General features: G+C 43.2%; 1 protein-coding gene across 4 annotated transcripts; it reads left to right on the top strand.

The window, feature by feature from the left end:
• On the top strand, positions 1-24,424 carry NAB1 (NGFI-A binding protein 1). Of its 4 annotated transcripts, none has more exons than XM_074548195.1 (8): positions 1-397; positions 5,554-6,384; positions 11,792-11,925; positions 12,852-12,903; positions 18,375-18,485; positions 20,808-20,949; positions 22,167-22,292; positions 23,419-24,424. In XM_074548195.1, the coding sequence occupies exons 2-8, from the start codon at positions 5,569-5,571 to the stop codon at positions 23,508-23,510; spliced, it is 1,473 nt and encodes a 490-aa protein (XP_074404296.1). In that variant the 5' UTR covers positions 1-397; positions 5,554-5,568; the 3' UTR covers positions 23,511-24,424. The 4 variants fall into 4 exon arrangements, with proteins under 4 accessions (XP_074404296.1, XP_074404295.1, XP_074404294.1 ...); XM_074548194.1 differs by having other exon boundaries at positions 2-183; positions 22,167-22,316; XM_074548193.1 differs by having other exon boundaries at positions 4-397; positions 22,167-22,316.
• The last annotated feature ends 2 nt before the right edge of the window (positions 24,425-24,426 follow it).

A 24,426-nucleotide genomic window follows, 5' to 3' on the forward strand; every position in this document is an offset into this window, starting at 1 on the left:
CGCGCGCGGGCTCTCCCCATGTGACCGCGCGGGAGGGGGCGGCGAGCGGGGGGGCGGGGGCCGCTCCCTCCCTCCCCTCCCTTCCCCTCCTTCCCTCCCTCCCCTCCCTTCCCCTCCTTCCTTCCCTCCCTGCCGCCCGCTCGGCCCCCGCGCACGGCGAAGGCGCGGCCGCGACGAGGCGAGGTGCGGCGGGGCGGCCGCGCGCCCCCCCGGCGGTGGCGGCGGCAGCGAGGCGGTGGCGGGGACGGGGACAGGCTCGCCCACCCGCCCCGTCGATGGGAAAGGAGGAGCCTGGGCGGGGGGGGCGCGGGCAGGAACTTCGGCGGGGCTGAGTCTGCGGCCCCGGGACGGCACCGAGGGGAGCCCCGGGCAGCCGGCGGCGGCGGCCAACTGCAGAGTACGTGCGGGGCGGCCGGGGGGCGCGGGCAGCGCGGCCCCGGCGCCGCGGGGCACGGCCGGAAGGAGCGGGCGGGTCGTGCGTGGGTGCTTCCCGGAGAAATCCGGCGCGGGGGGGACGGGCGAGTGGGAGGAAAGTGCAGAAGCGTCCCCGCCGTGTGCGCCGCGGGGCGGGGGCGGCGGGCGGGACGGCGCGGCCGGGCCGGGCGGAGGCGGCGCCCCAGCGGCGGGCGCTGCTCCGGCGGGGTCCCGGGCAGGGGCGGCGGGGCTCCGGGCGCCCCCCGGGCTCTGCGGGGCCGCGCCTCTCCCCGGCGCGGACGGCAGCGGTTGTGCGGGAGCGGCGGCGCCCCGCGGGGCAGCCCCGACGGAGAAGGCGCCCCGGGAAGGTTCCTGACACCGGGCTCGGCGGCCGCGAACTTTGTGCGGGGACCGCGGCTGCCCGTCCGTGCCCGCCGCCGGGGTTTCCTTGCCGGGAGCTCCATCCCTCGGTGCGGGACCCTGCTCTGGAGGTATTTGTGCGCTCGTCTCGTCCTTACGCGAAGGATGTTTTTGCACGTTTCGAGTTTCTCATTAGTTGAGGCGAGGTGCGGGTTTGTACGTAAACGCGGAGCTCGCTCATCGGCTGTATTTTGGCACATCTCAGAGCTAGACAAGACTATTTAATTTGCGAAGTCTCTCTTCTGCAGCTACATGTAATTTTCTCCTCCTGCTAAAAGTCCTTTGGAAACGCTGCAGAAATGTAATGAATATGCAAAGCAGCCAGCTCTCAAACCCAAACCCAGTTTGTCTTCAGAGACTTTTCAAAACGCCCAAAGTCATCAAGATACATTATGAAATAATCACTTTTGCCTAAAATACAGGGATGTGATGTTTCACACTTTCTCCTTGTATTCCTGATTTAATTGGTGACAGCTCAATTAGAATTCACCTGAAATAAAATCTCTACAATCGGTTCGCGTCGCTCGCTTGCTTTTACTTCCCGTGCAGCCTTAAAAAGCAGGAAAGCTGCTCAGGAAGCCCTTGTCCCATGCGTACATCCCACAGCTCCCGAGTTTTCCTTCTCCCGGTGCTTCACTCACATCCAGCACCTGCCTACTTGAGCCGCGCATCTTCCTGCCACCTCCGGCAAGTGTGTGCGGCTCCGGGCACGGAACCGGTGCTTTCCCCTGGTTCAGGATGCCGAGCGGGGCTGCCGCTGCCCCGCTGACTTGATAGAGGGAGCAGGAATAGGTTGTGATTCTGCGCTAGCTGTTTACGAATATTTAAGAGCGCTCTGTGGTGTCTCTGTGGTTTTTGTTTTCCTTTTTCCCAGGAGTTATGTTTGTGGTCAGAGTTAAGGTGACAGCCAGTGTTTGGAGAGGAGGGCATGGCGTGTAGGGTGATGGGCTGTGGATGTGAATGAGGTAATGTGGAAAATCAGAATGCATGGTTGTGGGTTGCAAAGGCTGAGTGAAAATCTAACTTCTGATTTCCTGGTTCTCCCAAGGCTATAACCGTATGCAGCCTTGTGTTTTTTTTAAACAGCTTTGTCTTCTGTGGGGAGTTTTCTGGCTTCTTTGTTCTATATGTGAAAAATGTAAGAGAAGGCTGCTTTTCCCTGTGTGTTCTGACTCTTCTCACTGGTATGGACAGCAAGCAAAGAAGAGGGAGAAGTAGTGGCTGAAGTGCTGTGGCTGTGTTCATTTATTCCTGTATACCTCCCCGTGCCAGCTTTGCATTCCTGCCTCTTGCTGGAGAAAGGGTTTGCCGTTGTGTCCGATGTACCTGCTCACTCCTGAGGCAGCAGATTGTTCTGGCTGCCTTCTTAGGATTTGCCAGAGGACATGACCAGGCTCTTACTCCTGAACCAGGCTGGTTTGGGATCACAGATTAGACAGCCTAAGACTTATCGAGCAGGCTGCAGAAGAGGAGGATCACACACGGTGCCCCAGGGTCTTATCCAAGATGCTCTTCCTGGTGAGGAGCAGACACAAATGTCCTGGCTGTGAGCTCTCCCTGTGTCTTCTCATTGTGTAACCTCTTCTCGTGCTCACCCTTTGCCCCAAAAGCACAGTGCCCAGTGCACTAAGAAATGAGAACAGTGGTGGAAAGCAGTGTTTCAGGGCTCTGAGATGCAGCTTAAAGGTCACCTGGAAGATGTGGGGCGCTGAGACTTGAGTGGGTGTGCTGAGGCTTTGCGTAGCCGGCCGGCTGAGCAGGGCCAGCAGCAGTGCCAGGTGTCCTTGGGGCTCACAGCCTCCTCGGGCTCAGGCAGTGCTGTGCTGCTCTCTCAGCGCTCCTTGTTCATTGCTTGTCCTCTTCCCAAGCCTCACTTACTCCTGCAGGTGGACTAGCAGAGCTGCTTCCCGGGCTTTGTGGGCTGGGAGCGGGGCGAAGCAGGGACCGGTGCACTCTGTCGGGAGAGTCTCGGAAAGGGAGGGAGCCTTCCCCTTGGGACAGTTCAGAAATAACTTGGGATGGCGTTGAGGTGAGTGCTGGAGGAGCTCTGTTTAATGCAAGAAGAGAGGTTAAAAGGAGGAGTGTTGCAAAATGCCTTCTCTGCAGAAATCGGTAGCACTCGTACGTGGAAAAATTGCTCAGCCCTCACAGGAGTTACTGCGCTGAATTTGAAAAACAGAATGGGTCTTTAAAGTATGAAACAAAGGGATTTCAGTCTTGCTTTAAATGCAAATCTCAACGCAGTCTGAACCGTGGACTCTTTGCTGGTGCCTCCCTAGTACATATTAATCCACTTTTATCTGTCATGAAGAGATTTGTTGATTAGAAGCCTCTGGGTAAAGGCTGCTCATGGACTGGTGCTGCTCTTCCAGCCTGTGGGCTGGAAAAATGAGTTCAGTTCCATGGCTTGCCTGGAGCTCTTGGGCTGTGTGTAATTCTGCTGCCACCGTCCTCCCAAGATTCAATTTAGCTCTCTGCACAAAGTCCATTTATGTGGATTTATGTAGATTTTGTGCTAAGATGAATAACTTTCAGAGGAAATGGGCCTTCTTTTAGAAGTTATATAAGTTAATTTGTGGTATTGATGGTGAAAAGTCAGCATCATTTGAAATGAGAGGGTAGGAATATTTTACTGGAATGCCACTAAAACATAAGCTGTTAATTTTGTTTATCTTGACAAATTTTGTTAAGAATGGGAGGATTTTTCTAAGAAATTCAGTGAAATAATGGCACTTTTTACAACAGTGAATTCTGTGCCCTGTAAAGAGTTACCTTTAAGTGATTTTCTTCACTTTCCTTGTTTCTTGTATCTTTGAGTGTTGACAGTACTTGGTTGATATCCTGCAGTTACCTATTCTTTCCGAAAGCCAAACTGTATTTCTAAAATATGTAACTCTTAAATATTTACAGTTTCACCCTGAGTTCCTAAGTGTGTAGTTTATTAGCTCTTAAGCTCACCAGCAGCTCCTTGAGGTAGCTCTTTGAATCTGAACTGCTATTACTGCCCTTCTGCTTTACACATACTGGCACACATACCAGGAATGATAAGTTCAGCTGGTGGTTTGGGGGTTTTGTATGTTTTGAGTCTTTTTTTTATTTCCCCTGGGCTTCATCTCTCTTCCTGAAGAGAGTGACTGTCAGTATCCTGTTGCTGCCACATACATTTCTGGGAAGTTTCTCTTGGCCTCCTGATTTTATTTTTCTCTAGTAGAGTTAAATCAGAATTTTGCAGCAAAAGCCTGGTCTTCCAGATGCCTCCTGAATAGAGGTTGGGCTCTGCTTGTTTTGTCTGTGTGTTTGACTTGCTGAAGAAAAGGCTTATGTTGTGAAAGAACCACAAAAATAACCAAACTATTTTTAACAATATTTTTCATGTTTTACAATATGAAAAAGCACGTACTGTAAAAATAATTTCTGACTTTTACTTTTGATAACCAATCTCCCAATGCCCCATAGCAAATGTATTTGCTTGCATTGCAGTTTTGGAGGAAGGGGAGTTGCACAGTATTAAAATACTTTTTCCCTAGTGTGTGCAAATCTTTCTGTAGGTGTTGTTTTTTAGGTTACTACTGTGTGTTTTTTCAAGTCCAGTGTAATAGTAAAGCCAGAGCAATGTTAGCAGACCTGCTCAGTGTTTTAGTTCTTTACTTTCTCAACCAACTATAAATTACATGCTTTAGACCTTATTGATTGGTGGTTTAGTGTAATACAGTAATACTGGAAATTATCTGCTTGTTTCTGTGAAAGCCACCACAGAGTGAAGAGGTGTGTGTGTGAGATCCTAGGATTCTCTGAGGAGTTTATTAGTTGTGCTGTAACTGGATAAGGGGTTTATGAAGTTGAAACTTGTGCACATGTTTTTTCCTGCCGCTGTAAGAGCTGAACACTGCAGAGATCTGTCTGTTGGGAGCCTTTAAGCACAATTGCTGTATTGCTGAGTGGTATTTCATGTCTCAAGTGTCAATGACAGGGAGCCTTGTTGGCAAATGAAACAGGCAGGTGAATTCAAACTAAGGTTTTTAAACTATATGTGTTGGAATCCATCAGTATTTTAGCTTTGTCTGCAGCTGTTGATGCCACAATTAAGATCAGCAGAGGCATTAGATCCCTTTTATGTGGAACAGGTAAAACTGTAGAAATACTTGATTCTTAAACACTCTTTTAGTGACCCAACCTGATAAATCCGCTGGGATTCTGTGAAGCTCTTTTCTTCTTTGTTTTCCTTTTACAGTCCTCCATACCTTCTATGGGGGGAAAATGATGCGACAATTAAGAAAAATTGAAACTGATGAGATTTTTTTTTTTTCTTCAGGGAATCAACTATTCTGTAATTGTTCAGAATGTGTTTTGAGATCGTTTTGATCTTAAGATACAAAAGAGAATAGAGTAGAATCTGTGAGTTATATTGGCTGACATTCTTGGGAACAAACATGAAGTAGGAATGTTGAAAACAAGCCAGCTTTGTGTTTGAACCATGGGTTTTTTTAGGTGCATCACAACTATCTGCTGATTTGGTTTCTTTCAAAAATGTTTTCATTAAGTTAGCAAGTAAAAAAATAGAGCTTTTGCCCCTTAATCATTTCTGTGGGTGTTGTTGTAATGAGAGAAAGAAAGGCTGTCCTCTGAGTTGACAGCCTTGTGCAAAGCTGAGTGGTGGGACAGCACATCGGGATGTCGGTGCTTTGGTGCTCATCTTGTCTCTGTTCTTACTGCTTGCAGGTTCTGTCGGCCGTGATGGCGTCAGCTCTGCCCAGAACCCTTGGAGAACTGCAGCTCTATCGAATACTACAGAAAGCAAATCTCTTGTTCTACTTTGATGCCTTCATTCAGCAGGGTGGTGATGATGTCCAGCAGCTCTGTGAAGCAGGTGAAGAGGAGTTTTTGGAGATAATGGCTCTTGTGGGCATGGCTAGCAAGCCGCTTCATGTCCGACGGCTGCAGAAGGCCTTGAGGGACTGGGTCACAAACCCTGGCCTTTTTAACCAGCCTCTCACCTCCCTACCAGTCAGCAGCATTCCAATATATAAGCTGCCAGAAGGCTCTCCTGCGTGGCTGGGGATATCCTGCAGCAGTTACGAGAGGAACAGCAGCACCAGAGAGCCTCACCTGAAGATTCCGAAATGCGCTGCCACGACGTGCGTGCAGAGCGTGGGCACGAGCAAATCTGATGTGGGGAGCTTATCACTGCAGAGCAGCAGCGAGCCCAGGCTCTGGCAAGGACACCACACCACAGAGAGTGAGCACAGCCTTTCCCCAGCTGACCTTGGCTCTCCAGCCTCACCAAAGGAAAACAGCGAGACCCTGGATGCTGCTGCTGCTCTGTCAGTCGCTGAGTGTGTAGAACGTATGGTGCCCTCCCTGCCCAAAAGTGACTCCAATGAAGTCAAGGAGTTACTGAAAACAAATAAGAAACTGGCAAAGATGATTGGTCACATCTTTGAGATGAGTGATGATGACCCTCACAAAGAGGAGGAGATCAGGAAGTACAGTGCAATATATGGCAGATTTGACTCGAAAAGAAAGGATGGCAAGCATCTCACCCTCCACGAGGTAAAACAGCCTGAGGGGAGCTGGGCTTCCTCCCCTATTCCTACACCTTTGACAAGATGTACAGGGTACACTTCTTGTATGGGCACTTCTTGCTGAGGGGTGAGAGCTGTGTGTCTGAAAGTTGTGCATTGAGTGCTGTAGGCAGGCCTGGCCTGACGTGGAAATCTCAGGTGCAGCCCAGGTCTCCTTTTGTGGGTGGGTATGGGTGAGTGTGTGTGTGGTGATTTGGTGTCATCAGAACTGCTCACTCGCTGGTGTGGCCTCTCAGACAGAAGGTTTAGAGAGTTTGACACCCAAATAGCAACCACTAGCACCCTGAGCATGGCCTTGGGCATTGTAAGGATTTGCTACATTCTTAAAGATGGTATTTCCTTGCAGCTTTGAGAGTAGACTTGTTTGGAAGGTCAGTAACTAAAATTCCTTGTGTCTGATGTGATTGCTACCCTCTGCTGTCTTCCTTCACCTCAAGACTCTGCTCTGTAGCTTGTGTACTTGAGAAAAGAATTCTGTCAACGAGGTCCCTACACTCAGTGGCATGGATTATTTTTTTGTTTGTTTGAATTGAGATGAAGCTTAATCATACAACCTGTGGGCTTTTTTGGCCATAGTGGCCTTAGGCCTGTCAAGTGACATTCAGGCTGCGTGAGGAGGAAAGGAGAGGATGTCTCAGTATTGATGGGTAGTTCTAATCTGAATGTTTGTTTTTTCATCCCTGAGAAGCATCTCTTGCCTTTGAAAGTTCCTGTGGGCCTTCCTTGCTCCTCCTGTGGCATTCCTGAGGCTCACGCTGCATGTGTTGTAACGCAATAGGTGTGTCTGTGTGGGGAGTCGTTTCCTAGTGCCAAAGTGCTGTACAAGAGGAGAACAAACATTAATTCAGAGCTCTGCCAAAACGCTGTTGATACGAATGCTGCATCAGCATTTTCACAGTTAACAGTGATTGCAAAATTTCAGTTGGATTTAAAATTTGGCATGTAAGGCTTAGCTCCCAAAAGGAAAGGCAGTGTTTATGTTACAGGAGTGCCAAAAAAACTGTACTGGCTTTAGCCTTTTTTCGCTTCAAGAAGAAGTTTTGTAGGTGTGTGATCCATAGCATAAGACTGAGTTCTCTTTATGCTTCTGAGTAGAAGGGCAGAAGGAAACAAGGCGTATTTCTTTACATTTTTATTTACATATTTACATTTATAAGGCAACTGCACATCACTGGCAGTGACTTGACAAGGGCTTTTACTGCAGACTGGGGAGACACTTCCACACTAGTGAGCCACATTCCAACCACACAGTTCTAGCTGTGCAGCTTACACTTAACGTGCTCTGTGGCTTCATGTCAAACACTTATAATCTATGAATTCATCTACTGTACAAGACGAGATCTCATCTTACTCCTCTGACCTTGTGTAAGTCTCCCTTGTAAAAGAACGAGCTGTGTATGAGATGGAGGCAGGATTTGAAAGGATTAATTGTGTAGATGCCCTGTATACATGGCTGCAGATTCAGGATTCAGAGAAAGGGGGTTCTCCTCACCTGAGGATGGAGGCACTCGAGGTGTACAACAGTGTGTGGCTGTGTGCTTTCACAGCCTCTCTCTGGGGTAGTGACTGCAGAAAATGCTCTGAAATCTGGGCAGACTATTTGTAGGATAATTTTCTGGCATCCAGCAGTGTACTGGGAGGTGGGCTGCAGGGGCACCTTTTGTGTAGGCTCAGCACTGGCTCTGCAAAACTGGGGGGATGAACCCTGGGGTAGTAATTGAAGGAGTGGGATAGCAGTGAACTGGAAGAAAGGACAACTGCTCTGCCTTGTTCATTTTTTTTAGTATTGCACTACAGACCTTTACTACATCATTGTAAAACCACGTTTAAAAATGGAATGAGAGCATGGTTTGGCTTTAGGAAATATTTCTATCGCTATTGTGATTAAGGGCACAAGATCAAAGGAGTCTGTGGTTGACTTATGCCTCACTTACGCATGTGGGGCCTCACTGAACTTGATGGGAACTGCACACATGCAAGCAAGAAGAATTTGCTTGTAATTAGTTTACTGTTGGCTTAAAGAGGCTGGATTTCACAAAGTTCTGCCTTGAACAGTTTTGTCTTCATTTTCTGTTTAAGGCAGAAAATAAATAGCAGCAATGAGACCAAATTTTTTTTTGTTTAAAATCTGCTAAACCAGAGTTTGCCTTTTGTAAAACCAGCCTTAGTGTGTTTTTGGTTCTGATGGCTTAAGGAATTTGCTGCTCAGGGGGAATGACCTTAAACAACCAGGGAGGTAAGTTCCTGCAGGTCCAGAGACCGTTTTTCTGCACGTGTTAATACGTTCCAGAGCTGTCATTCTGCCTCACGGTTCAAGGTTTCTCCTTGCAGCTGGCAAGGAACAGCTGAATAAACTTCACTGTGAATTTAGAAAGCTTAAGTAATGGTTAGCTTTTTAATGTAAAGATTTGGGTATCTCTGGCTCCTCAAGCAGAGAGGAGTTGGATGCAAATTAAGATCAAATATGGTAGAATTGTCAGTGGTGAATTAGTGAGAATATTTTGTTTCAGAATAAGCACTGAAGTGTCTCAGAGGGCTGGAGCAGCCATTAGAGGCCTGTGAGAGCTGCAGACACTGGGCTGATTGGAAAGTGTGTACTCTTGGTAGGAGTATTTGCATAAAGCATTAATCTGACATAAAATCTTCTGAAGGCGTTCCAAAACTAATAAACATGCTGTCCTTAATCCATCCCATTGTTTCAGTGTTACACAGCTTTTCAAACACAGAGAGCACTTAATGTTTAAAGTTGGACTGGAGGAGGGATGAGTACAAGGCATGCCTCTGAACTCAGTGACCTCTGCAAAATTGAGTCAAGTTTGTAATTTGCATTTTAATTTTTCAGTCTTTGTCTCATTACCTGTAAAAGGCAAAAAAAAATCCAGTTCAGTGGAATTAGAAAAACAAGCAATGAATTTTGTCTAGCTAGGTTTCTTCCTTTTCTTTTGCTGACTCACCAAAACAGTAGGGCTTGGTATTTAATTATGTGGTTTCTGGTAGAGGAGTCTGTGAACCCCATCAGATGGAAATATACGCATCCTTCTCCTGCATGGTTCTGTGCTGCTCCATATCCTCTTTAAGGCTTCCAACAAACAGATTCTTTATTTTTAGGCATGCAATGCTTTGTATCTGCAGTATTATGCCTCCTGAAAAGGCAGAAAGCCATGATGCACTTCAATTCAGTAAGTCTGAATGTGACCTGAAAGAGAAACCAGGAAAAACAAGCAAATAAACATTTGGCTTTTCTCACATATTAGGATAAACAGCATTTGCCTACAACTACCCAAAGCATTTTCAGTCATTTCAGCTCTTTGCAACCTTTCAGCACTTGGAGGGATAAAAAAATATCTCAAATTATTTTGTAAGCATTAGCTGTATTATTCATCCTTGGCAAAGTAATAGCTATCAGTGTTACAGAAATTAATGCCTACTTTGGATGGTAATTATTTTAATCGGTGTTGTATTAACTTATATTGTATCTTTTTCCCCATTGTGTTTTTTTTTCTGGAAAGACAGACATTGTGGAACAGCTGCTCCTGTCTAAGGGGTAATAGTTTGTTTTTTAAGTACCTGGTATTGTACAAACATAGTAACCTGTTCAGGTTAAGCCCTTGTACATCTGATCTCTGTGAGATTTGGGGGTTTTGTCTGCACAGAGACTAAAGGATCAGGCAACGTATCTAGTTCACCTGTTAAAAACAAGTTTGTGCTCTGACTAACATTTAGATGCCATAGGAAGAGCCCTACTGAGATCAGAGGCTTTTAGGCTAAACACAGGAAAAATTGCTTCTGAAATATTAGGAGCAGCAGTTCTGTGTGAGGTTTCGCTAGAAATACTGCACAGCTGTTGAAGAAGAATCTCAGCTCTTCTTAATACATGTGTTTTGTTTTCTCAACCTTCCTGGAGAGCAAGTGTTGCATTGGGCAAAATAAATGTTTGGTAGTTTGGTTGCCACCAAGCCCCATGGTGAAGGAGAGCGTGGCTGTGTGTTGTTCATGTGCTGTGGCAGCTTCCATCCTTCAGGGATGGAGCATGCAGCGATTTGCATGAGCTGCTGGCCTCTGCTTTAATTCACAGGTGACCCTGCAGGGTGGCAGGGGTCAGGAGAGGAGTTCTTGTCCTTCTCCCAAGGGACAGCTGTGAGTGCAGACCTGCTGGTCTGTGGGAGTGGCAGGTTTGGTGTCTGAGGTCACACGCGTGCTGTGCCGCCAGGTGCGGGGTCAGGGATGGCACATCTCCATCCATCATGGATGTGCTGACTCTGCTGTGGAAACCAAGCTGCTCTGCAGTATTCACCAGCCTGGGACAGATACAGGATATACTGTTGACACTGGCTCCAAAGCAGCTGTGCTCCTTTGCCAGAAGCCAAGCCTGTTCAAAGAAGCTTAATTTCTAAAAGTAAAAGAGTAGAAAGAGCTGTGGGCACTTGGTAAAAACACCTGTAGTATTCTCTTGGCCTCTTGTTGTTATGCCTCATTACACGTTCTGGCTGCTCTTCAGCTGAGCACAAAGTGAGAAAGCCTCTTCAAGCCCTGCTTGCTGTGGAAGGAGCTTGAAATAGCCTGTCCAGCATCTCAATTTGTGTCCCATGGCATTAATAATGTTGTGTCCATAGTGCTGACCATAGGCTTCTTGGACAGCAGTACTTTTAAGCTGATATAATTCACGACAGTATCACAACTTCTTATAGGCTTCTGAAGAGCATTGCAAAACCATTTGGAGCTTCAATTTCAGGCTTTTCCTCCCCCCCCAACTTCTTTATGAATCTTTTGCCAGCAGCAGAGGCACTAGAAATGTGTCCTGGCAGGCTCAGGAAAACATCCTTGAAACAAGTTACATTTGATTCATGTCTGAAGATAGTCTTCACAAACACGAGGGTGAGAAACATAGCTAAAAAAAGTTTAATCGTTTCTTAAACCATCACCTTCTACAGAATTTATTCTGTATTCACAAGGGAAAGCCATCTGTACCCACACTGTCAGGGTTGTTTTTTTTTTTTTCCCCCAAGTCCTGGGCATATTGCGTTTATAAAAATAGTCTTCCCTGTAAGCCAGGCTTTGGGAGCCAAAGACTGTGAACGTTCAGAGCTACTGTTTTATCCTGAGATTTAATTAGTTCTGGGATGAAGGAAAAGCAGTGCACATTGAGACAGTCTTACAATAATGTTTCACTTTATGAACCAGCTACATTCATATCTTTCCTCTTCCCAAAGAGGTTACCTGGTTTAGTAAGGGGGATAAACAAACTGAAGAAACCCCCCAGGGTTTAGTGTACAATTACAGGTGATTTTACTTGCTATCAAAATTCTTTATTATTTCAGAAGATGTACATTTACCAGCACAGTAGGTGAAATAGTGCCTGTGTGTTTGATTTGCAGCTAACAGTTAACGAAGCAGCTGCCCAGCTGTGTGTGAAGGACAACGCCTTGCTGACCAGGAGGGATGAGCTCTTCGCCCTGGCCCGGCAGATCTCTCGCGAGGTCACCTACAAGTACACCTACAGGACCACCAAGTAAGGCTTTCCTTAGCTCAGAGGGTCTGCACTTTTGGGGAACCAAGCAGGCTGACAGCATTTCTTCTGAAGCACTGGACACACGTCTTCTTGCTCTTCAGTTAGTCCTAAAGCTTATAGACTGATAAAATTCAGTTGTCTTGAATAACCATTTTATTTGCTCTCTAGTTTTCGAAGTATTTTGAGGATAGTGCACATTAAGAGGCATCTGAGAGGCTGGTATTTCAAGCATTTGAGGCATTAGTGTGTTTTGAGGTGAATGTAAATTGGCGTAGTGGCCAGAGATGCTCAGTGCATCAATTTCCTTTTTTCCATACACAGATTTGGCTTGTTAGCCAAAAAGATAAGGTTAGGGGGAGTGGCTTACAAGCTTCCTTTAAAGGAACTGAAGCTGAGTCCTAATTTCAGTTGTTACTGTTCTGTCAAATGAACTGCTGTAATGAAATGGTGACAAAGGCTTAACAGCCTTTAAATACAATTAAAACCTTAGCATTAGCAAGTATGATTGAATATCTTGATACTTTCCTTAGATTTTTAAATGCTGATTCCTTTGCCTGTAATGTAATATCCTTTCAAAATACATTTTGCTACCCTTCTAGAAAGTTTTCCTTTGCTCCCCTTTCTTCCATAGAGATTCATATAAATATACAACCATCCTGGATAAGCAGTGCCAAGGGCATTTCTGTAATTCTCTGTGCTTTCCTTTCTCTCTGGAAGGAAGAATCCATGAGTGTTTTGATGCTTCTGAAAACAACACAAAATACTTGTGTTCCTCTTTACTTGAATGACTTCATTGCCATGTCAAATTGAACTGGAGGCTTTTTTTGTGCATCTTGTTCTTCCCTGATCTGTTTCCCTTGACTCCTTTTCATTATAATTGGGGTTAATGTGCTGTTTACTGATCATGTATGTGTTTTCTCTTGTAGATCTAAATGTGGAGAAAGGGATGAGCTGTCACCAAAGAGAATCAAGATAGAGGTACAGTAATGTGACTTCTGTATTTTGACCTGTGTGTGCTGAAATTCAGTTTTGTTTTGAAGGGATCTGTCTTTTCTTAAATTTGTCAGAAAAACATTTGATAGACAGTTGATGGGTATGAGAGAGAGAGGGTGGGAAAACCTCACCAGTGTCTCTGTAAATGTAAGTGTTTGATGGAGAAACCTGTAGGAGCAGGGGTAAAGAGTAGGATTTGTTTTATGGTAAAGATACTCTCAGTGTTTTGCACTCAGAGTGAGTAGGAGGGGAGGAATGGGACTGACTGACTTCCTGTGGTGGAATAAGCTCAAGCACTGTAGGAGATGTCTTCCCATAAGGCCTGCTGCTTTTCAGTCAGCATGAGGTGGAGTTTGCCTAATTCACTGGAGTCAGCTGTTGATCATGTCCAGAATACAGAGTTCTGGATAAGGACTGACGGCAGAATATTAGCCATCTCTGATTGAGCCATAAATTAGGACACAGATCATATTGAAAAGTCAAAAACTATCTAAAAGGTGTATATCTCAACACAAAAGGTTGTGCCTGTAGATATTAAATTACAGCTTTTTGTAATGAGTTTTGTGTCAAATGCATGTATACATGGCTCATGTATACACTTGCACAAGATGTTGCTTAGGGAGGTGATGGGAATTCCTTGTTAAGAGTGCAGGAGCAGCATGTATGTAGTTTACCTTTTTCTTCAGTTACCACTGCTGGAAGGTAAATTTGAGGCTTGTTAAAGTTACTTTTAACAAAAAAATAAAAAAGAAAAGTAAAACGTACATATATATACCTATTACCTCATAAGAATAGCAGATCTTTCTTTATAATTTGTATTTTAAACAAATTACTGTTTCATTACGTGGGTATCTAATTCATCCTTAGCATTGTGGGTGTTTTTTATTGTACTATCTACTCAAAAAAGTGTAGGTTAAATGTGTGTTAGAATATGAGCTAGATTTGTATGTGACACAGATAGGTGATGTATTCTCTAACTGTAGAGGAAAATTGCAACACATTCTGAAATCTGTTTCTCATATGCAATGCATTCTGTGATAAATGATGCACTGTATGTGGTAAGGCTTTAAATTTTTTTTTTTTCAGTACTGCAGTGCTTTCACCTGTACAAAGGCTTTTCCTGTGAGGGAAACTCTGGTGAGAGCAGTTAGTTTTGAAAAGGTATAGAGAAGTTCATCTTCTTTGAAGTGAACTTATATGAAGTTCCATCAGTCCATATACAGTTGTAGTTTTGAGTTTCTGTAGTGCAAAATAAACACGTGCAATGAGGATTCACTGGTAGCTTTGATAAGTCAGCAGTGTCGTTTTTATGTGTCAGGATTTGCTTTTGACCTCTGCTTGTTCTTTGACCCACAAAAAAGAGCAGGGAAAAGCTGCATGAAATGATTTTATCCAGCTTCACCTTTATCCAACAGCCTTGACCACCCTATTGCAGGATGGTTGCTTGAGTCTCCTCTCTTTTGTTCAGTCCAGCCCTAATTTGCAAGAGCTGGTGGGGAGCTGCCACTCCTCTGCTTGAAGTAGTATTTCAATGACTTGGATTTCAGCATTAGAAAGTTTTTCCTTCATTCAGTAATAATTGATGATGAGCAAGTGTCTAAAATGACACACTGCTAGGGAGGTGCTGTTTTTTACAGGATCTTCATTGAAAGAAAGCATAAAATAAAAACCCTGAAAAATACAAGCTGAAACTCAAGGTTTTCTGGAGAGCAGGATATCTGGACAGCCTTAGGGGATGTGTAGTCTCCTATTTTCTGCATGGTGAAATCTTAAAAGTCTGGAATGCCTGCTTCTTTTATACCCTTTATAGTTCAATAATTCTGAGAAAGGATATTTACTTGGTTCTTGTTTTATTACCAGTTATAATATAAAATGCTTGTGAAAATTTCATGTCCTAATTGTACAAATTACTATTTCAGAAATAGGTAATTTTCCCAAAATAAGAAATTGAAAATTACATTGAATTAAATCTTCAATCTGATAGCATAGCATTATTAATTTTGAAATTACTAATATTATTATCAGTAGAAATGTCTTTTTTCCTCACAACTTTGGGAGTGTTCTAAGGAGGAGAAAAGCATTATTTCAGTGCATTTTAGATTTGAAGTACACCATAAATGTTGGGCTTTACTTCAATGAAATGTAAAAAAGATGCAGTGTGACATAGTAGATCACTGCTGGTTTGGGTTACTGGTGCTTGCATTTTTTTTAAAAAAAAGTAAAAAGTCCTTTTTTTAGTAATATGTTCAGGGATTTTTTTGGTTATGTTTTGGTTTGGTTTTTTTTTGGAAAGGTGAAAGTAAAATGGAAAATGGGAGCAAATGCAGATTTTTCCTTCTGTTCTGGGTAAGAATTCCTTACACTGTTTTTGGAGTTGTAATGCCTCATTGTGGATCTGTTTGCTCACTATCATGAAAATACAGAAAGGCCCTGACCGTGGGGTATATTTTTTGTTGTTATAACTAGTTCGTTACTGGTTTTCTTTTTTTCCTTTTTTTTTTTTTTTTTTTTTTTTTGAGAAGAGTCATTTTGCCTTTCTGTTTTAAGGCTGAACTCTGTATTTTGATTCACCATTCCTTTAACTATTAGTCATTAATGTCTCCGTGAAGCGTGGCCTAAAATTACTGGGACTTCAATTTGGAAAGACTTCACAGCCTGTTTGCATAGTGTAAAAGATTACTTAAAAAAAAGATGAGTTAATTTCCTGAAATATAATAACACTTAAAAAAGCCTCCAGAGAGGCTCTGAAGGTCATCCTTGAGCAGAGCCAGCAGAGAGCTGTGTGTGCAAGCTGCAGCTCTGTCAATCTGCAGCCACATTGTAAATTTATCCTTTTCATGAATATGAAACCCGCACAAGCATTACAAAGAAACAATGTGCCATGAATTACATCAAATTACCTGTAAAAGCCTTTCTCTTCCCCTGTGAGCTCTCCCCCTCTTATTCGTTGAGTGGGTGGGTGAGCTGTGGGAGTGAAGTGTAAAGAGGAGAAGGGGAAAAAATTCCAGGCAAATGACAGACTAAAGGTGTGGAGGGAGCGAAAAAAGGAGTGGAGTGAATTGGTATTTGGGAGCAGATTATAAAAAAGGAGTTGTAATTCCTAAATCTGCTCTGGACAGAAAGCAGGACAGGCAGATAGCGGTGGAAATGGCACATCCTCCTGCAGAGCAAGGATCAATCCTGCTTGGGTGTGTTGTGTGGCAGGGGCACCCCTTATTTTGTCACCTTCTGTGACTCAGTGCTGGCACCACTCAAAGCAGTGAGCTGTTGTGGCAGCAGCTTAGAAAGCAAAATAAGTCACAGGTACATCAGGCAGGAGTGGAGGAAGAGGCTCATCGCTGTTGGGGTTGACAAAGTTCCCCTTCAGAGTCTGTGTGAACAGCCTAGAGAGGAAAAAAGGACAGTTTTTAAAAATATTCTTGCTGTCTGTTGTTGGAAGAAATTATTTTGTATGTCTGTGTCTCCATTCATCTGAACAAGAGGGGTGGGAAGAGCTTTCAAAACCTCATTTCCCAAAGCTCAGTGGGAGTCAGGGGGCACAGGCAGGGAGACCTGAGCGGAGGCTGCAAGGAAGCATCTTCCCTTGGTGCCTCTATGGGTGGAGGAAGGGGAGAGAAAAGCCCCACCTCCACTGTTTCTGAGAAGGCTGAAAAGAAAACCAAAGTGTGGGATTTGTTTTTTTCACAAAAACAGCAAAAGCAGTAGAAGGTACTGTTTTCATAGGAAAAATGTCATTAGAGGGAACGAAAAAGCACATGTGGGACTGGGAACATCTGCTGCACAAAACCACTTGGAAAACAACTAAGCAGCAGCATGGCAAAACAAAAATGCTGCAGTGCATGCAGGAGGACCTCAGGCAACCATGGGGCAGAGCAGCATGGTGCTTGGTCCAGCATGCTCCTCATCCCTCGGGGCACTGGGGACAGGCACCAGTGGGAAGGTGATCCAGAAGGTGTCATCCTCCAGGAATTACCTGCCTGGCTGAGGGGGGACGGGCACAGCAGCAGGCAGCCAGAGCCACCTTTGGGAAACAGCCTGGTTGGTATAGGCAGGTGATCACAAATGTGTTATGAAGAACTATGTTACCTGTTTTGTTGCAAAAATAGGGTTTTGTGTGTTTAGCTTCTCATCTTCCTACACACAATCATTTTCCTCTCCCAAACAGATTCAGGTCTTAACTGTAGAAGTGGTCAGTGCTCATGGAAATGTGCTGCAAAGCCTTTGTTTCCAGCTTAGGCTAGAGGCTTTGTGGCAATTAACCTGGCTGTGACGTTTTTGCATAGCTGTTGTGTTTATTTGTTCTCTGAGGGAATATGTTGGGTGTTTTAAAGCAATATGCAGCATTCTGACAGATTTTAAGGTGTTTCCCTGAGCATAAAGAATAGGTTTAATGGCATTACATTGCACTGAGGTCCTGGCCATCTGCCTTGGGTCAGGCCCCTGCTGTGCAGGTCAGTGGGCAGCCTGCCCAGTGGAGGGAACCTTGTAGTCCTTCCCCTGTGTTTTTTCTGGAAGATCACTTCTATTTTCCTTGGGCTGTAACACTTTTGTCCATCTGTTGTCGAAAACGTAATTATTGACATGTACGTGTCTTTGGAATCTACAGGGCAAATCTGTCTAATTTAGTGTGGTTTTGAGACTGTGGTCTGTAGAACCTCAGTGACAGATGTCATTGTTCTCAGGCTTGGGTCTGTCTTAAGATCAATGACTTCCTCTCACATTTCCACAGAGCTACCTATACTGTGCTTTTGTAAACATTTCTGGATGTTCCTCTAGTGCACATGAGCTTTCCTTTTGTAACACCAAGATAGATAAACCTTTCATTTTGAACCTTTGCTTCAGTGATTGTTTTAATGGAGTCTGGCAGGCTTTCACAGGAACTTCATTTGCTTTATTGATACATATGCAAGCAGCAGAAGAGATTTGCATGTCATAAGAATTTCAGACTGGAAGAATTATTGAATCATGCTTTCTCATAGTCTGTAAATTTTCCACTGTACTTCTGAAATGGTGATATTTCATTTTGTGATATAAGTGTAGGTTCTGTGTGAAATATGTTGAATTTCAGGAGGCTTTTCTCAGTTTCACAAGGTTAATGTATATCCTTGCCTACATGTAAACTTGATTCCTGAAAAGTGACAGAAACCATAGGCCTAAATCTGCCTGTCAAGGCTGAATGTAAAATAGTTTAGTGTGAGTAACAAGGCTAGTCTGGATTCACCTGAAACTTTAGAGAGATGAGATTTTCTGTGCCATTAGGTATATAGCAGTTGCTGTGGTTTATGCACAAACTTAAATGAAGTGGATAGCGCAAACATGTAAATTGCAGTCCAGAATTTTCACAGAAGTTCAGGAATATGATTTTTAGGTTTTTTTTTTTTTCTTTTATGTGTACATAGAAGGTAAAATAAAAATAATATGTCCCTCTTGGTTTGGTTTCTTTTTATGCTCAATAGGATGGTTATCCTGATTTCCAGGACACAGTCCAGACGCTCTATCAGCAAGACAAAATGCCACTTGCTTTGGCTAAAGGAAAGAGTGAAGACCCAACAGCTCTTAATTCCCAGGTAAACCAACTGCACTATGTTGTGAATAATACAGGCTGTGTCTTTGTGCGTCGGTTTTGATGTTGTTGTTTTGATGACTAAATTAATTCCCATCAGTTTTAAAAGGCTACCTAGCTCGGCTGTGATTGCATCACTATTAATTTGGGTTTACCTCCCAAAATTGTTCTGTCACAGTACTACAGCTTTGCCCTTGTTAGTTCCAAGGAGGTAAGATGCAGCATAGTAGGCTTGAAAATCTGTGGTTGCCTGTTGGGAGCAAGTAGGGTAGTATTGGTACAGTCTGTGCTGTGTTACTTGCGTTATCCATTGCTATAAATGGAAAGCTCAAGTTTCTGAGGCGAGAGGAATAGAGTAGGCGATCTTGGAGTCCTCTCTGCTGACATGTCTTACAAGAAGAAAGGCCAATGTGTTTAGGAAATAAGCAAACCTCTGGATCTGAGAGGATAAATTGGCTTCCTAAACAGCACCTAGCCTGGTGGAAGTGCAGTGTTATTGAGCAGACAGAAAGCTTTGTATAAATGAAGACAGGTTGCCAATTTTTTCTTTGTCTTTTCTGTAGCATATCCTAGCCTCAAGGCAAAATACCCATCTCCTACTGCCAGTTCTTGCCAAGGAGGGATTTCATGCTAAGTTGCAACAAATCTGTTTAGTATAGCTGATTTGGGGCAAATGTAATCACCAAATTTGCACATAAGATTACATTTAGGAGTTACCTTCCTGTTTTCTGAGAATGGATGTGTTACCCTATCATTTACTTCCTTCTATTGCAAAGTAGTGCTCAATCACACAAATCTGGGATACATCAAATGCAGTTACAGCACATGTTCTGATGTCACAGAATAATTACATGAGCTTGTTTTGTATATACAGTTTTTGTTGGTCGCTGCCACATAACAATGGACTACAGATTTAGTTCAAGCTTAAACATATCTGCAACTCTGTAGGTTTTTTTGTGGTGATCAGAAGCATAATTGAAGTTTAAAATTCTGGTTTTATCCCAAGCAAACAACAAAGATGGCATGAATGAGAAATATTTTATTCCTTTTAAAAAATTAATGTATAGTTCAAAAGTTGGTAAGAGGAGTGACAGAATAGCAAAGTTAAACCACACTTGTAAGTAAACTGAAAATAGTTTCTCTTTTTACCTTCCTCCCAAGACAGGGCTGGAGCTCTCAGTGTTCTTCTGCAGACCCTGATGAGCTCTGAGCCAGATTATGTAAATGCTGGCCATGCCTTACCCTGCTGTCAGGGTCACCATGGTGCTGGGGAAGCCCAGGGTTTGCTGGGTCTGTTGGGCTGTCATTGTACATGTTCAAATTACTGAACTATGCTGAGCAAGCAGCCTTTTGTGGGAAGTCAGGGCTTTCAGCATCTCCCATGAAAAGTGAAATGCTCTGCAATTAATAGATCTCTCTAGCAGTTGAAACAATTACGGCATTACCTGGAAGGAAAATCAATTTTTCCTATCAATTGTACGTGTTAAGTTCGTGTACTTTCTGTTCTTATGTTCATTGTGGCTCTTCTAAATCAACTTTCTTGACTTGTGATTTTCTTCTTATTTTTGCAAGATGCTTATTTACATTCTCTCAAGAACAAGATTATAGTGAAAGTTAGAATTCTCTTGGCATTAAAGTCAATGACAAACATTCAGACGCCATTTCCTCCCACGTTGCACTGGATTGTTTAGCTCCACTCTCTAGAGGTGTATAGGTCTTGTTCTTCTTCTAGACAGACATTTCACACCTTTATCCCCCACAAACATACTGTCATCCTACACTTTCAGAATGGCAGATTTTTAAGCTTGTGTAGTGCTGTTTCCTAAAATAAAGATTCCAAGATGTCTGGTGAAATCTTGGCATAAGTTTTTAGCAGATGTTGCCATTGCTTTTGGAATACTTTCTGGAATACTTTGTGAAGGCATATATTTGAACAGAGCTAACTGGATAATTAAAACATTCTTTTTTGCTTTTCTTGAGATTCTCTTCACGTAACCTGCAGTCCTAAAGTGCAGGAAGTGATTTTTGTGTGATTTTGAAAAACAGAATTTAATGTTGCATTTCTGGGTAGATGAACTACAACAGCTTGCATTTTAAGTATTCTTGAGTGACTCAGATGTACATTATGAAAATCTCTATGGGTGCAAAAATATTTTGTTTGCTTCATAGTTTTGAAGAAACCGTAAAACATACATCTGTACATATGAGTCAACAAAAACCACTATCTAGGCTGTTAGTCTTTTCATCTGATCCTGTTTTTCCCCCTGTGTTTTGACTTGCTCTATGTATGTATATAGAGAGAAATCTTTTTTTGTTTCAATTGCAGTCGGAAAAGGTGATGGCAAAACAGATGGAGTTTCTCTGCAACCAGGCAGCGTTAGAGAGACGCCTTTCCACAGGGTGTTACAGGCAGAACTCAGAAGAGCACAGCCCCAATGGCATGTCATTAGATAATGCTGATGGACAAGGTATGGTAGCTCCCATAGCTCCCAGGCACGCGCTGCTGCCAGCACAGACATTTGATGTTATGCAACCTCTGTCAGTGGTGGTGTTTATCTCATGCAGAACCCAGAGCACTGAATGGACAAGACAAGATCTCTCTCTGCCCTGAAGTGCTTACTGTGTAAATAATGCAATCAGATGCACACTGGGGTTCTGTTCTGTTCCTGTTGTGCATCTGGGCAAACTGCTTTCCCCAGGGATAACGTGGGGAGGGCAGGAGTTTGGGTGCACTGCTGTTACTGACAGCAGGACTTTGCTCTAGCTTTATCCTCAGTTTTGAAAACAGAGCACAGTGTTGCATTTCATTCGTGTTCTTGCTTTGAGAAATTGGAAATAAAGGAGGTAATATAGCTGGTACCCCTTTTTGTTTACCTGTTTGTGCAGTCTAGGAACAAAACCTGAGGAGCTGGCTATGTAAATTACTTAGCACTGAGCATGTTCTAATGATGTTCTTAGTGGCTTGTTATTCTTCAAAAAGCTTACAGTTCTGTGGTTCTCTTTGATTTACCAACTGGCTATTCCTTGTCTTGAATTAATTTTAGGAGTGTTTGTTTTGCTTGAGCATTTCTGTTTAGATCACTTTTTTTACTGTTGTGAATTGAGACAAAATGTTGCAAACAAGAAATACAACCAGAAGTTCTTGTGTCTGTTTTTTAAATGATAGTTTTTCTAAAGGGGTTGAAAAGAAGCAGTAGAGGGACAACTAAGGGAATCAATACAAGTAAGTGTTAAAAACCAGATTTTCATTTGTGTGAATTGGTCAAGAATGAGGTACAGAAGTAATCATGAAGAATAGGTGTGTGGATCCAGCTTTCCTTGGCCCAGCAAGCTTCTTGATGCCATTTAGCCATTGTGCAGGGGAACTGGAAATTTTTTAGATCTCAGAGGGATTGTGCAGTGGGAGAGGAAAATTTTTGTATCTCAAGAGGATTTTTGAGCAGGATAAAGGGTTTTTTAAATTTTTTTTGGTTTTGTCTGGCTGAGTGTCCCTTCCTAGCAGTGCCTGTGAAGTAGTCTGCAAAGCAATATATTTACATAAGCCTCGTTTTGCTAGAAAACTTCTCTGAGCAGCTGGAATCTAGGATGCACTTTTGCTGATAGAATTAACGTGTTTAGGTCTCTATCTATTTTTCATACTGATTTTCTTTTAACACATCGATGTCTCGCTGTGACCAACCTGCAGGTGAAAGACCCCTGAACCTGCGGATGTCCAACCTGCCAAGCAGACAGATGCAGCACATTTCACTTGATGGAGAGCAGCATGTTGGGAAATCTCTGTGCAGTGACTTGATCCGGCTTTACCCCAGCGGTGAGGCAAAGTCCCAGTCCTCAGGTTAGTGCTGCCCCTGAGAAATTACCCTCCATTCCTTATTTTCTGTGATCTCTCTGAGGGAAGCAGCCAGGAAGGCAGGCTGGCATGCATTGTGTGGAACCATGCCATCAAGGCTTTGGAGAAAACTCCAAGAGGAGTGTTACTTGCTAATCTAGAGTCAGGTTGAATATTATTTGGGAAAAGTTTAGGAGATGCAGTAGCTGGGATCAGATAATCAAGTCCTGACATGTGTCTGTCCTTGGTATTGACCCAAATTACTGCTATTAAATACTTAAACTGCATCACAGTGACAGCAACATGATTATGACATGGCTTCATTCTGCATAATAGAATCAGGCTTTTTATAAAGAAGATGTCTGTATTTTGATTTATAAGGACCGAGCACTGTTTCTCTGCTGTGAACTGCATGTCATGCAGTAAGTCTTTTCCACCTGGGTTTCTCATTCAGTGACCTCTGCTTGCTGCCAGTCTTGTCATTCACCTCTGGCACTGGGAGAAACCCACTCTAAGTTTGATAGAAGAGAGCAAGAATCTCTGTGGGTGGCTTCAGTGTAATACTCAGTGCACTGAGCTAAAGCCAGGAGTTCTTGAGACTCTTACAACTTTAGAAGCAGTAATAAAATCCCACCTGAGTTTTAAAGATGTAGTGGCAAAGAGGTTATTTGAAAGACAAGGTGCAAAAATAGATGTTTTGAAAACCAGGCAGAATTTTGACTGTTTCACATTGGGATACTGCAGTCTTGGCTCACCTCTTTTGCAGATTTGTCCCAGTCCCAGTGCTAATACACTTAGTGAAATCTCTAGTGGGGGATTTTTACCTGTTTCCTCTCAAAATGCAAGTGCAGAGTGCATCTCCATTAGCCCCTGCTGCCAGAGGGGTTGAAGTGAATCTGTGATGCTTCTCTGTCATCACTGCAGTGTAACCAAGGTGGTTCCAACCCAGCTGGGTAGGTTAAAGACCAGGAGGAGGAGGAAGCAGAATTTATTGTTTCATCTGTTGGTATTTATGTGGTTCTTGGACCTTTTTGTTAATTTAAGAACAAAACATATTTGCTTCCAAACAGTGTTTCAACTTCTTTCTTTCTTTCTTTTCTCAATACAGAAGGCCTTGGTATATTAAAGGATTTTCCTCATTCAGCTTTCAACAACATTGAAAGAAAGGTCATAAAAACAGAACCTGAAGACACAAGATAGTCATTCTGCTCTGGAAAACAGTGTCATAGTAAAGAATGAAACTTCACAAGAGAAAAAAAAACCAGCCTTAATAACCAGTGTTGCCTCATTCAAATAAGAGATTTCAATAGCCAAAGCCTAAGAACTGGTACAGTAATCTGTGGAAACAGGAAAGCAAGAGACACTGCAACTAAAACAGTAATACAGGTGGATAAACATTCCTGTAAAAGTGGTTTTATAACGTGGGAAGATTCACAAATTAATATTGTGGGTCTTCATTATTTAAGAATGTATTATGTATTTGTATAACTTATCAAAGTAAATCTAGATGTCGGGACGTGTATTGAGTCCAGTAGATGTGGCTACAGTTCATTTTACTTGAAATTTCAATGTCTACTTTCAGTGTACCTAGCGTAGATATGGTTGTTAAACATTTGAATTAAAAATCATTGGAGAATTAGGAATGCAAACCTCGTGACACAATTAACAGCAAGTTTGCAACAATATTTGTAGAAAAAGGAAAATGCATACAATATTTTCATGGTTTAAAATGTTATGTGAATATAGCATTTGATAGACCTAGACCCTGATTCTGTATCATAGCAGATGTACTTGACACTTAACTATTGCTACATCACTTCCAATGGTTCCAGCAGCCTTTGTGTAACACACTCACAGCATAATACCTACACACAGCTCAGGAGTGTGGGAAATGCCAGTTAGAGGATGGAAGAGTCCACATGATTGGCTCCTATTTCCTCAGGAAAAACTGGGGATTGAGGTACCATACAATTACTAAATTTCATTTGGTAGGAAACTCGAGAGACCAAGTAGTATGGACAGGGCTGCAAAAATTGTCATTCAGACTATTATAACTTCTTGGACTTCTCTGTGGATTTAAAAAAAAAAAAAAAAGGCATCCCAAGTGTGGCGAAGA

Source organism: Zonotrichia albicollis, chromosome 10, assembly GCF_047830755.1.
Source record: "Zonotrichia albicollis isolate bZonAlb1 chromosome 10, bZonAlb1.hap1, whole genome shotgun sequence".
NCBI lineage: Eukaryota > Metazoa > Chordata > Aves > Passeriformes > Passerellidae > Zonotrichia > Zonotrichia albicollis.